Raw genomic sequence first — 14,337 nt, 5'->3', positions numbered from 1 at the left:
CCAGTCTTCAGTGCCATGATCTTCAGAAATCATTCTCATATGCTGCTCGAGAAACATTTCTGATTATCATCAGTGTTGAAATGTTTGAAGTCGAGAGCCAGTGGAGTCCCGTAATGAATGTCTCTTCCGAGGAATCGCCCTCGTTCCTGATGAAATATTTCCCACTCTCTGTCTGCTCTAGTCTGTCTCCTCGTGTGTTTCTCCTGATGGCTCTCTGATGTTTTATAATTCCTCTCTCATAGTCCTGAAATGTGATTAGCTGCCTGCTCGCAAACCAGAGACCTTGTTCAAGGTTGTAATCATATTCCTGCCGTTGTACTACTAATGACATCATTGCCTCTCTCTCTCTCTCTCTCTCTCTCTCTCTCTCTCTCTCTGAAGCTGTGTTCATGCATTAGTCAAAGATTGGTTTTTACGCGGCACATTCACACTTTCAGATTGTCAAAGAAATAAGAGCAGAGCATTGGAGCTCGTCGTGCTTTTGTTTTATGTTCCTATCCACTGATCAAGTGCATGTTTTTTTTATGTCTTCCAGACTTCAATATTTGGTTTTCTGTGTTTCTATAGCTCAAAAAATGTCAAGGTCATGGGTTTGATTCCCAGGAAATGCATGAATTGATTTAATATATATATTTATTTATATACAAATCATTTTGGATTGAAGTGCCTGCCAAATGCAAAACGAGATGGAAATGTGATGTTTTACAATTTCTGTTGATGTAAATATCTCATCAAGATAATGTTATTTAGTTGTTATTTAGATAGATCGATATATGTTTGTGTGTGTTTATGTAACAAATAAATACGCATCGTTTCGGTCCCACTAATGTCCCGGTGCATCACATCAGTTCTTTATTTAGTCTTTTATTCTGGTGATGTTTGGGAGTTTTCTGCGGACTCCTCCATGTGTCCAGACAGTGACTGTTATTGGAGGTTTTTTGGTCAGCGTTGGCCGCGTGTGACCCGCTGTGGAGCGCTCAGAGCTTCATCAGACACGACTGCCGTGACATGCTGAAGTGTGAGACTCATTATCTCCTGAAACAACGAGACACGCGTGCACACGTCTCTCTGCTGAGCTGGAGAAATAGATGTGTGGCCCGGAAACAGTCGTGTCAGACATCTGCCGTCTGAGAGAACTATGAGGACTATGAACTTTCTCATATTATTAGTGTATTTGTGTATATTATATAATCACTGTATTTAAGTTTTGTCAGTATTTCTGTATATGGGATTATCTTAGAACAATACTGGGCATTTTATGATGCTGTTTGATTTATTTTTTGTTTTTTTTTATTCATTAATTTATAAAAAACAAATTATAAAAAATTCAAATCATAAATAATTTATGAAAGTGTCTGCTAAATGCGTAAATATAATAAAGTTATTTTAGGTAAATAAAATATAATTAGAAAAGTTATTATAAAAATTATTTAAAAATAAATAAAAAAGCATAAAAAATTATTTATAAAAGTGTCTACTAAATCCATAAATTTCATATGTATCCATAAATATATAATATAATAAATCTAGTTTAGAGAAATAAAATATACATGTAAAGTAATAAATTTATAAAAACTATAAAAAAAAATCTAAAATAATATATGCTATAATTTTATGCATTTATTATACTAAATGCATAAATGTAAATATAATCAATTTAGTATAGAGAAATAATATATAATTTTAAATAATTAAAATAATATAATAATAATTATTATAAAAATGTAATGTATTAGTGAATTTAGAAAAATACATTCTTCTTAAGGAATAAATTGGCATAATTTGATTAATTTTAATTATAGATTAAGTTTTACATTTATGCATTTTAATACATTTATACATTTTTAATACATTTATACATTTTTAATACATTTATGTTTTAATCAAAGCGACTTGCGTTACATGCACATTTCAGTTCATGCATTTCCTGGGAATCGAACCTGTGACCTTGGCGTTGCTAGCGAATGCATTATTTATGTTTATTCACAAAACTCGTGTTGGTCTGTGTTGTTGTTTTGCATTTCTACAAGTTGCAATTCAGTAATTATTCTTCCTGTCATTCAAATTCAGCGTCCTGCATGATGGTTTGTTGAATTCGCAGAGTCTTAATTCTGAATTTTGGCGTCTCGCAGTGTTGTGGGTATTTATGGAAAAATGACATCTTGTTCCTCCATTTTTATCCCATCCTCTTGCACAGCATGTTTTGTCCGCCCCACTTTCTGTGTAATTATCTTCTGTTCGGTGACACAGTGTGTCTTCAGTGCGTTAGCTTTGATATCAGCACAGGGACGTTCGGCTCTCTCTGGTGGGGATCATCTGCCTGATATGAGCGATCGATGCGTCTTGGCCTTTAGGAAAGCCCTTCTGTGTTTACTATCCTCACTGACTGTGTGTGGCTCTTTCCAGGTCACCTTCAAACCCAGCTCGTCCACTGCGGAGGTGCACGATGAACACATCAGAGGAGCGCTGAAGGTAAGAGGAGCACACCAGCACAAATATTTGAGCACATTTATATGGTTTATAAACACTGCTTCTTAAAGGAATAGTAGAACTTGCTGAAGATGTGCTCGCCCTCAGATCATCGGAGATTAGGATGAGTTTGTTTCTTCATCAGATTTGGAGAAATGTAGCATTGCATCACTTGCTCTGCAGTGAATGGGTGCCGTCAGAATGAGAGTCCAAACAGCTGATAAAAACATCACAATAATCCACAATTGTCGACGTTGTTGATAATGTCGACTAATCGTTCAGCCCTAGTGTAAATCATTTGGAGGCCTGCATATCAAATATGATACCGTAGGGTTAAAGAGTCTTTTTGCATACAATGAAAGCAGACTTCAGAAACATCGCTCAGATTGAAAACTCTGGAGTTGATGTTTGATGGTGCCTCTGATGCCAGTCATCCGGATAATCCTCTGTTTCATACTGATGTTGTTTGTTTTTATTAGTTATTTTTAGCTCAGTCATTTGTTTGAACGTCTCCTGGCGAAGCAGCCGCTGCTTCTGTAGTTGTGGCTCTGAATATGACAGTAATTGTTCTCCGCCGCCTGCCATCAGCTCATCAGAAAACAGCTCACTAATGTCTGGCAGAACTGTTTGCTTTAAGCACTTATAATTCATTTCGGAGAGAATAAATAACAGATACGCTCATCTGAAGAGGACGAGGCTGATTCAGACTAGACTAATGCACAAAACTAGTTATTTATTGGTTAGTCACAGATCAGATTCGTTACGCTTGGAGCACACAAGCAATAAAATGCCAATTTTTTTATTTATTTTTTTTTTGCAAACTATGGTAAAACTATGCTATATGTCAAGGCTTAAAGCTTAACATAACATGTTAATCAAATGACTGAAAAGGAAGAAATTAAATCATGTTGCATAAAGAAAAGATCAGTGTATCTACATAAGTATGTGTTAATTTGATTTTATTTTATTTTTGCATTGTAATTATCTTTGGTAATTCTTATTTGATTCTTGTTAATAGTGTTTTTAATAATGCAATAATCATTAATTGAATAATCTAATTATAAAACAAGTGTTTTATAATAAATCAGCACTTATTACAAATTACTTAATGTAAATAATTGAAATTTATTTAAAGGCAGTATAGCAGATACTACCATGTATGTAAATACAATAGAAATGTATATAGTTTTACTTAATTATTTATTTTGCATTGCTGTAAAAAATAATCAGATTTATTGTCATGAAAATGCATATAAAACATTTTTAATAGTGCTAAAATAAGCTTGATTTCTTTGTGCAATATACTATTTTTTTTATATGTTTTTTTGCATATTAATCAGATTGATTGTCAAGAAAATGTTACAAAAAAATCATAATGGTGCTAAAATAAGCATACTTTCTTCATGCATTTTAATTTATTTCTTTTGATATTTGATGACGTGTGACCTGGACATGTTCTCGTCTTCATATGAATCTGTTAATCATTTAGAAACATCTGATACCGTCACGTTACCATGAATGTAACACGGCTCCTGAGAATCCCTCACAGGTGTTCCTCCGTGAGTAATGTCAGTGATTATGGGGAAGAGACATAAATCCAGTCTGCTTATCTCCAGCTTTAGTGTTTTAACACCCGCTGGAGTGTGAATCCAGTCCCAGCCGGTCCGGAGCACTGAAACCCTGTAAAGATGAGAGCTTGTGTCTGTGCTTTAGGTGGGTGCTGTGGTCGAAGCCAGGAACCAGGATGGGATCTATCAAGAGGCCACCATCACCAAACTCACCGACGCTAGCTTGTACACCGTCGGTAAGACCATCTCGTCTCATCTCACCCAGCGCTGCACATCTCTTCAGACAGATGATCATGTATCTGAGACAGAGATCGAAACACCTTTGCTTTGCTTTAGTTTATAGCATCATATGCGAGAGCGACAGTCAATCTGAGATGCTGGGTAATCTTCATCTCAGGGCGCAAGAATAAGATAATAAAATACACACACACACAGAGACACACATACAGAGACACACAAACACACACACACACACACAGAGACACACACATACACACACACAGACACATCAATAGACACACACACACACACACTCACACACAGACACACACAGACACACACACAGAGACACACACAGAGACACACAGAGACACACAGACACACAAAAACACACACACAGAGACACACACACACACACACACACACTCACACACACACACACACACACACACCACACACACACACAGCACACAGCAGTGAACACACACACACAGACACACACACACACACACACACACACACAGAGACACACACATACACACACAGAGACACACATACACACACAGAGACACACACATACACATTGAAGTTCAGATCGATCTCAAAGTAAAAGGTACTAAAGTATGTTTTTGTGGTGGATGTGTTCAAGTTTGATCATCTTAATTCAAGTGATGAAGTGATGATTGTGAAAGTCTGACAGTGTTGAGCACTATTGTAAGGTTAACCCTGCATGGTGTAAATGGTTGAAAATGATTAACAGTTGCAAATAAACATTCATTAGAAATTTAGAAAAGTAATCAGAAAGTAGTCAAAAGTAATCAGTTACATTATTTTAGTAATTGAAAAAGTTGCACTATTACATTTTAAATAGGGTAACTTGTAAGTAACCTTCCCAACACTGCATACATTTGCGCATATATATATAGAAATTCATTTTAATTACATAAGCTACTATTACATTTAATTACGTACTAATATTATGCATTATTATATGCAATGTAAATATGTGAAATTACAGCATTTAAATGGTAGAGTTCTCCTTACTTTGTCATATAGTGTCTCTCTCAGTGAATGGGACACAGATTTTAATTGTATTGGTGAAATATTTATATTGATTATAGTGAGTTATATATTTTTATTAGTATTTTTTGAATGGTTTTGTTTTATGCATGTTAGCGAGCAGCATCACAGGTTCTCACTACACAACAACAGTTTGTCACTCGCAGCATATGAGATGCGTCAGTCTCCATCTCTCACAAAAACATATTTTTTCGTATTTGTTGTCTTAATGTGAATTATGGTCCATATATGTGTCGGCACATGGAGAGAAAATGCACTTTCTGACAGAAGACCTGTGAGTCACAGCAGATGGTTTGGATCTGACGCTGTGGTTCTTTCAGTTCAGTTTAAACAATATTGTCTGTCGCGACTCCTAATGCAGCCAACTGGTGATTTACTGAAGGTTTTAGTGTTCATAAACACGTGATACGGACTCTCTTCAGCCATGAAGGATCAGAGAACTGATTAATATTTCACTCGAGGAGGTGGCCCATGTGGGTTTTCCACCTTCACTGTGAGTTTCTCATTAAAGCTGAAGAGCAGTGAGCAGCTTCTTTTAAAGGACCGATCTTATGTGTATCTCTCTCTCTCTCTCTCTCTCTCTCTCTCTCCTCGGCTCAGTGTTTGATGATGGCGATGAGAAGACCCTCAGGCGCTCGTCTCTCTGCCTGAAAGGAGCGCGACACTTCGCCGAGAGTGAGGCAAGTCCGCTTTCTGATTTCAGAATCACGACTCTTTCACATCTCATCCTGTTCTGGAAGTGAATTTGCCTCTTTATAACTTAGGATGATTTTTTTACTGAAGGTTAGCAGACTTTCAGACATGCGCTCAGGTGATCTTGAGAACTTAAGGATCAATTTACTGCTAATTAAAACAGTTTTCAAAGAAAACGTGTTTTGTTTAAAACATTCTCACTTGAAAGAAAAAAAGTGTTTTTCATGCTCAAACTGAAACAGTAAGAAATTATCAACTGTTGTGCTTTTTATTTGAGTTTAGCAATTAATCCAGTATATTAGGACATCCTGAGTATAATGTGTTTGTTCTTCTGCGTGGTAGGAATGACCCAAAATTGCAGGCGTTTCATTCCCAGATAATTATTAGAAACTGTGTCACATCTCTGTTTGCTAAACAGTGCGCTAGGAAATGATTTCAAACAGATTGTCAGTAGTTTAAGGCCTATAACATACTCTATACAAGTATGTAATTTAGTGTCATTAAAATATTTTTACAGTTTTTGTTAATATTTTGATTTTATTTTAATATGTCCTGTTTTCACTTAAATTTTAGTGGAGGTTTTAATGTTTTAATTAAGTATATTTAATGTTTAATTAAGTTTTAATTTTTTATTTAATTTTAATCTAGTTTTTTTTTTTTTTTTTAATGTGTATTTTCATGTTTTTTATTTTATTTTATTTTTTATTTAATTTTTTTTAGTTATTTTAGTACTGAAAGTTAAACCAAACTAAAATGAGAAATATCTGATAATAATAAAAAAAAGGTAAACATTGGAAGAAAAAATGCAGTAAAAAATGAAGAAATTATTTTCTTTTTTTTTTTTTTGGTTAAAGTTTTAATGAACCTATAAACTTTTGCACATTTTTTTTGGTTAAAGTTTTAATGAACCTATAAACTTTTAGACAAAATCCTTTTTGTAAATTCTCAGTTTTAGTGTTGTAATAATTTGCTGTTAGTACATTATGTTTACATTAAAATAAATAATTAGACAAAATAAGAAATATTAGTGTTGTAATAATGCTCGGTGCACAGTGTTATTTTAATATCATTGAGATGGTTTTATAATTTATTAATATTTTGAAATCATTTGATAATTTTAAATTTTATTTTTTATAATTTTTAGTAAGTGTGATTTTTTTTTTTATTGTAATTAGTGTAGTGCTGTCTGGTGAATCTGGTGTGTTTCTCTTCCAGACGCTCGACAGGCTTCCTCTGACAAACCCCGAACACTTCGGCACTCCTGTCATCGGCAAAAAAGGAAACCGCCGAGGCCGACGCTCCAACCCCATGTGAGCGTCTTTACATGGAAAAATTAACATGCTTTTACCTGCCAAACCCAATGCAAATCAACAAAATGTCTTTTTTGTGATCGTGCATATCTCACCGTTGAGTCACAAAAAGCACAGTACTGCTTAAAGTTATTGACATTACTCTGATAAAGAAACATGCATGAGTGAGTAAATAAAGCTCGGGTCTTGCTTGATGTTATAAGAGTTATGAAGCTCAGTAAGCCACAACAAAGTATGTTTATTATGAAGCATCTTGTGGAATACATAATATGGTAAATGTGGCACCCTAATTATGAAAATAATAGCAAATTGTCTACAAGACTCTGGAAATTAGTACTTAATTAGAACCTGTTTATTTCAAATGTTCGCTTGAGTTGTTCATGCAGTACTTATTTTATTTTATTTTATATTATTTCAACCTTTTCAGTTAAATTATTAATGGTTTTAATTTTAATAATAGGTGGAAGGTATAATAATAGTTTTATTTATTGTATTTAACAACACTAAAAGCAGTCATTTTGATAGCACAAAAACATAATTAACTCAATAAAAATGGATTAATCCTGAAGGGGCTGATTTACAGTGAAAGAAATTGGTGTAGCATTCACTTCAAAACAGTTTTTAGTCATAAATTGCTTGTAAATGTCACAAATAATTACAAAGCATTGGCAAGTAACACTGAATTTAAACTAAATTAAAAAAAAAAAAATGGGATGAAATTTTTTTTTTTTTGTGTTTGTGTTAAGTTTTTGTGCTGTGAGGAGAGAAGATAATTTCATAAAGTCATGGTATTAAATATTGCATGTGCTGCAAAAAATATCTACATCAGTATTTTAGTCTTGTTTTGCATTACAAATATTTAAACATCTTTAAATCAAGACACATTTTCCTGAGATGTAAAATGAACGTATAAAGTCCTGTTTTCTGAGAAAAGTAACAAAATGAAGTGAGTTTATGCTTAAAACGAGAACAAATATCTGCTAATGAAGTCAGACAAATGATCTTTTTTTTTTTTTTTATGTAGGTTTTTTTTTGTGTTTATTTTAGTTGTTGGTTTATTTATGGGTGGTAGGTTGGATGGATGTTGCTTAGATTTTTTTTTTTGGTCAGTAGCATATCTTTGTAGCTTTAGCCCAGGTTTGACACGCTGTGAGTGTCACTGATTACGGATGAAGCACTTGTGTGTTATAGTCCTGATGCTCCGGGGATCCTCTGGGATCTTGGGTCACTGGTTTTTGCATGGAGTTTTTGTGTGTTTTGGTAGTTATTATCTGCTTTTTTTATGGGTTTTACAAAGTGTTTCAAACTTTGCCTTGTATCCCTCAATTTTAGGAGTCTAACAAACTATGACATGGGATGCTCTGTATTCATAAACTAATGACACTAGTCTATAGTTGTTAAATTGTCTGGTCACGCGTGAACTTTAACAAGGGATTGAATTAGTTCTGCACATCAAATAATCGTGGATCTTTAATAAGCATGTTTGCCTATTTTGCAGTAAAAATTTAGAGAGAAATGTAGGGTTTTATTTATATACTATTATAGTATTTATAAATCATTTGAATTAGTTTATTCATATTTTAGTTTAAGTTTTAGTAATTTTGTTATGTGCTTTTATCATTTGTATTATGTTTTTCTTTCTTTTTTTGGTTTTAGTTAAGTAATTTTAGTATTTATTTATGATTATAGTGTTTATTAATATTTTAAATGAGCATTTATTTGTATATTTTAATTTTAGCAATTTTATATGGTTTTGTTGTTTTTATAAAATTTCCCATATAGCTTTTTTTTTTAAGGTTTAGTCATTTTATTACTTCAACTTAAAATTATTTTAAATGTTTAAGCTTTTTTTGCAGCATTTAAGTTTTATTTCAACTTTATTTCAGTTATCATAAATGATTTCTAATAGTTTTATAATCTAATAATAGTTTTAATATTTTATTTTAAATAAATGACATCGCTTGAAGCAAATTGTATAAATTGCATAGTTTATTTTTCCATATTGCTTTCTTTTTTTTTAGTTCAACCTATACTTATTTATTTCAGATTTTCAGGTTTTTCATGCAATATTTTTACTTATACTTATTTTTTTTTATTTATTTCAGATTTTCAGGTTTTTTTTTCAATTTTTTTAATTTTTTTTGTTTTTTATTTTTATTTAGTTTTTTTTTTTTTTCAGTTTTAGTCATTTTAGTATTTATATACTAATATAGTATTTATTCATATTTTGAATTTGATTTTATTTTTATATTTTAATTTTAGTTGAAGTTTTAGTGATTTTGTTGTATGCTTTTGTCATTTGTATTATTTTTTTTTATTTTAGTTTAGGTTTTATTTTTTTTGTTTTATTTTTTTTTTATTTTTTTTATTTTTTCATATTTCAATTTAGGTTTTTTTTTTTTGGTTTTGCTTTTTTTTGTATTTTTTTTATTTTTAGTAGTATTAATGTGTATGTGGTTTTGTAAAAATTTCAGTTTAGTTTTAGTCATTTTAGTATCTATATACTAATATAGTATTTATTCATATTTTGAATTTGCTTTTATTTTTATATTTTCATTTTAATTTTAGTTTAAGCGTTAGTCATTTAAATATCTGCTTTTGTGCTTTTTTTTTATTTTTTTTTTTTTTTATATTTAGCTTTTATTTAATTTTTATTTAATTATTTCAATTTTTAGGTTTTTAATGTTTTTCTTTATATTTTTTATTTTTTTGCTGTATTTTTAATTTTCTGTAAATGATTTCAGTCATTTTAGTTTTACTAATAGTTTAAAGGTTTTTATAGTTTCGTTATAGTTTTATAATATAATAATCATTATTATATTATCATCATTTATAATATAATAATCAATAATCAAGTTTTAGCTTGAAACAAAACAGTGAATATGTATTAGTGGCGTGTGTTTGGAGTCCCTGTGGTTTATCAGGTCATGTTTATTCGTGATCCCGGCTGCTGATTGGCTCATTTAACACTAACAAGATTATCTCTCTTTGGCGGTGAGCTGGAGTGTCTGCAATCGAGTCCATATCCATTATTGGCAAGTGAGACGCTCGTCAGCTCACAGAGCCTAATTACTCATTATCTTCATCAGAACACGTGGGGAAAAGAAAAGCAGCGTCTTCTATCGTGCTCGTTAGCCGCTGGGAGACAGGTGATGCTTATCTTTTTGTGAGTGGATCGGTTGAATCATGTTTAGCTTTATCTGACTCTTCGTTAGAGTCTAGAACTAAACGATCAGCATGTTCTCTTCCGTTAGCAGTTCTTCAGTCGAAACGCCAAATCAAGATGCATTTGATGAAAGAGAGAAACTCTGAAAGACTTAAATATCAATGAAATATGTTGTTGGTTATTACCATTATGCTTCCATGTTTTAAAAATGCTTAGAACCTTTAATTACACTTAATATTGTTTCAAAATTTAAAATTGCGTTTTAAATTGCCTTCGAATTAATGATATGCTGAGTCAGAGTTAGTTCATAACTTATTAAAATGTATTGTACTATTGAAAGCAAAAATACAAAAAATATTTTTTAATATAAATTGTTTAATTGTCATGCAAAAAATGTCATAATACAATCATTCTTAATTTACCTAAACATATATGTAATTTTTTTTGTATGGAAAATGGTTTTGGTCAAATGTGACCTGAACATGATTTCATTAAATTCATATATAAATGTAAATGAGGCACGTTTTTGCTGTTTAAAGGGCAGATTCTGCTTTGTTTATCAGCAGCGATGTCTCACTCTGAATTTGAAATATGTTCTTGTGTCTTCTAGGCTAGAACTCAAACACCTTTTAGTCTGTGGTTTATTTCACATTAACGTGATCTTGTTCTACAGTCAAGAAGAGGAGTCATCTTCGTCGTCTAGTGAGGAAGAGGAGGGCGATCAGCAACAGAACGAAGAGCTTTACGGCAAAGTGGTGTGTGTGGATGGAGTCGTCACTAGTGACAAGAAGAGAACCACATGGTATCCTGCGCTGGTGAGTCACAAACATCAAGCCTTTCGGTGGAGCTAAATTCTATATTATGTAAAAAAAAATATATTTACATTATAAAAATTAATTACTTAAATTTCTAAAATTATATATTTTTTTAAACTATATTAAATAAAAAAATAACTCTAATTAAAAATAAAAACTGAAATGTTGATGTAGTAAAAATATATATATAGTATAGTTAACCTCTTCAGGCTTATTTTTGTGCATAAACACATAATTCATATACATTTATTTCAATTTACATATTTATTTTATATATATATATTTACATTTTTACTTGCATATAGTATAGAAGTTACTTAAAATTAAAAATATTAAATTATATAATAATATTTATAAATTGTAATAATTATGTAAAATTATACTAAAATAATAAATATATTACCGGTATGTACAACATCATTTGAATTCAATTTATAAAATATATTTCAATTTCTATATATATATATATATATATATTTATATAAAATAATGAAATTTATATTATATATATATTATAAATTAAAATTGAAATATACAAATTATATATATATATTTATATAAAATAATGAAATTGAAATATACTTTTAAAATTGAATTCAAATGGTGCTGTATATTTATTTATTTTTATTCAATTTTTTTCTTGCATATAATATTGAATTTTGCTTTGTTTGTTGCACATAAAATAAAATATATTATTATTATTAGTAATTGTATTGGTATTTTCCATGCCTGTTTATGCTACATTATATTTTTAACTGGCCATCCATATAGTCCCATCCAGAACTCACGTCATTATCTGAGGCAGAAGCAGATCAGTGTTTCCCTTTTCAGGACTGACTTACAGTAACCTGACACCTCAAAAACTATTATAACCTCCAGAAAATGACATACTTCAGCTCTAAACCTCACGATCAGGAGAGAGTCTTGTCATGTTCTCTCCTGAACTAGCATGTGTTCCTCACTGCTAACAGACGCTCGTTCGCATGCAGTAGCTGATGTTTCACAGAGTCACGGCGAACCAGACGCTGTCTCTTTAAATGTCCCCGCTAGCTCTGTGTGAGGTGGTGTTGTTGTTGGCGTACAGTTTTGCGTCGCTCTCTGGCTCCTCCTCACGGCTCTGGCCAGAATCACAGCATTCAGAAAGAAAACAAAGCAAATGAATGGCTGTGACATGTGCTCCAGGGGTTCGGTGACGCCCATCCTGCTGCTCAACTGAGGTCAAAGGTGACTTCGGATGAAAGACGTGGGTGTATCAGTCGTTTCAGAATGCTAATGTCTTTAAGGCTTTGTTATTAGTGGATGCTAAAGGTGCACCAAATCATTTTTGCTTGTATGTTTCACAATATTGTCATGGGTTCCTGCAGTCATGAAAAATACATTAATATCTATCTATCTATCTATCTATCTATCTATCTATCTATCTATCTATCTATCTATCTATCTATCTATCTATCTATCTATCTATCTATCTATCTATCTATATTATACTACTGGTCAAAAGTTTGGATTAATTTTAATGCTTTTAATGTTTTAGACAGAAGTCTCTTCTGCTCACCAATGCTATATTTATTTGTTAAAAAATTGTGAAATATTATTATAATCTAAAATAACTGTTTTCCATGTGAATATATTTTAAAAAGTAATTTATTCCTGTAATGCAAAGCTGAATTTTCAGCAGCCTTTGCTTGCTTCTGAAGATCATGTGACACTGAAGACTGGAGCAATGATGCTGAAAATACAGATTTGATCACAGGAATAAATTACATTTTAATATATATTCACATAGAAAATTTATTTTTTAAAATTGTAATAATATTTAAAAATATTTTTAGTTTTTACTGTATTTTTAATCAAATAAATGTAGCCTTGGTGAAGAAAAAAGAGACTTCTGCCATTTAAATATTAACTATTCTTTATAACTTAATTAGTACAAACAACTGGAAAGGTAATATGTTTACACATTATTATTATTATTATTATTACAATAATAATAATAATAATAATAATAATAATAATAATAAATTAAATATTTTGAAGTTAAAAGTTTGTCTAGCATTCATTTCTTCAGGCGTGAAACTTTTCTTTGCAAATGGACACAAATGACTTGGTGACTAAAGCGACATCAGATGATGTTTTCTGTGCTGAACTCTCATTGACGTGCTCATCCATCCTCTGTTCCTCTTCATCTTCTGGGTCATCTCTCCAGACTGTCACGACGATGTGACTTTGAAGAAAGACAACGTTTTTGTTCGCTCCTTCAAAGATGGAAAATTGTGAGTAACTTTCAAATGAAGTTATTTCTGTCTGTGCTTCTGCTTTAAGCTCTTGAGGTGCAGAAAAGTCAAGCTATGAAAGCGTCACGTGTGCTTTATAGCTGTGTTTTTTCACAACATCCATTAAACAGAAAGCAGAATGCTAAAGTAGGGATAGACGGAGAATATCTCGCTTTTTGTTTTTTATGTCTGATTTTTGTTTTTGTTTTAGGGATATGGAAGATGTGAGAACCGACTAAAGCTTCTGCAGATTCAACAACTAAAAAAAAAAACATTTCTAATGTGATTGACAACCAACTCTTAATGGCCAGGATGCTGGTAATCAGTTGCTAAGGTGCTTTGTTTGGGGTTGCTAGGGTGGTTGCATAGTCCCTCCTTCAATGCATTTCTATGGGATTCTTGTTTGCGTTGCATGCAAACGTTTAATATGTCATATTAGAGTTTCTCTTTTTAATGAGCAGCTGTAAAAGTAGTGCATTATTTAACAAACAGAGCTAATATCTCACGCTTCATCAATCTCATTAAACCTTGCGTATAGTCTACTGTTACACTACTTATCAAAAGTTTGGGGTCGGTAAGATTTCTTGAAGACTGTTTTGCTCACCAAGGATGCATATATTTGATTTAAAATTCAGGAAAATCAGTAAAATTGTGAAATATTATTAAAATTTAAAATAACTTATATTCTAAGTGAATTTATATTAAAATGTAATTTATTTCTGTGATGCACAGCTGAATTTTCAG

At 31.6% G+C, this 14,337-nt stretch overlaps 1 protein-coding gene across 1 annotated transcript in view; it reads left to right on the top strand.

The window, feature by feature from the left end:
- Window positions 1–14,337, top strand: part of LOC109057750 (AT-rich interactive domain-containing protein 4B-like) — a 66,175-nt gene that overhangs the window by 28,280 nt on the left and 23,558 nt on the right. Inside the window, exons 4-9 of the mRNA XM_042769537.1 lie at window positions 2,407–2,472; window positions 4,183–4,273; window positions 5,937–6,016; window positions 7,245–7,339; window positions 11,179–11,320; window positions 13,514–13,593. Coding sequence (XP_042625471.1) covers window positions 2,407–2,472; window positions 4,183–4,273; window positions 5,937–6,016; window positions 7,245–7,339; window positions 11,179–11,320; window positions 13,514–13,593 — 554 coding nt within the window. The remainder of the gene's footprint in view (window positions 1–2,406; window positions 2,473–4,182; window positions 4,274–5,936; window positions 6,017–7,244; window positions 7,340–11,178; window positions 11,321–13,513; window positions 13,594–14,337) is intronic.

The sequence above is a fragment of the Cyprinus carpio genome, chromosome A13 (assembly GCF_018340385.1).
Source record: "Cyprinus carpio isolate SPL01 chromosome A13, ASM1834038v1, whole genome shotgun sequence".
NCBI classification, from domain to species: domain Eukaryota; kingdom Metazoa; phylum Chordata; class Actinopteri; order Cypriniformes; family Cyprinidae; genus Cyprinus; species Cyprinus carpio.
Note: the sequence above shows the minus strand (reverse complement) of the source record. Positions and strands in the feature narration are given on the sequence as shown.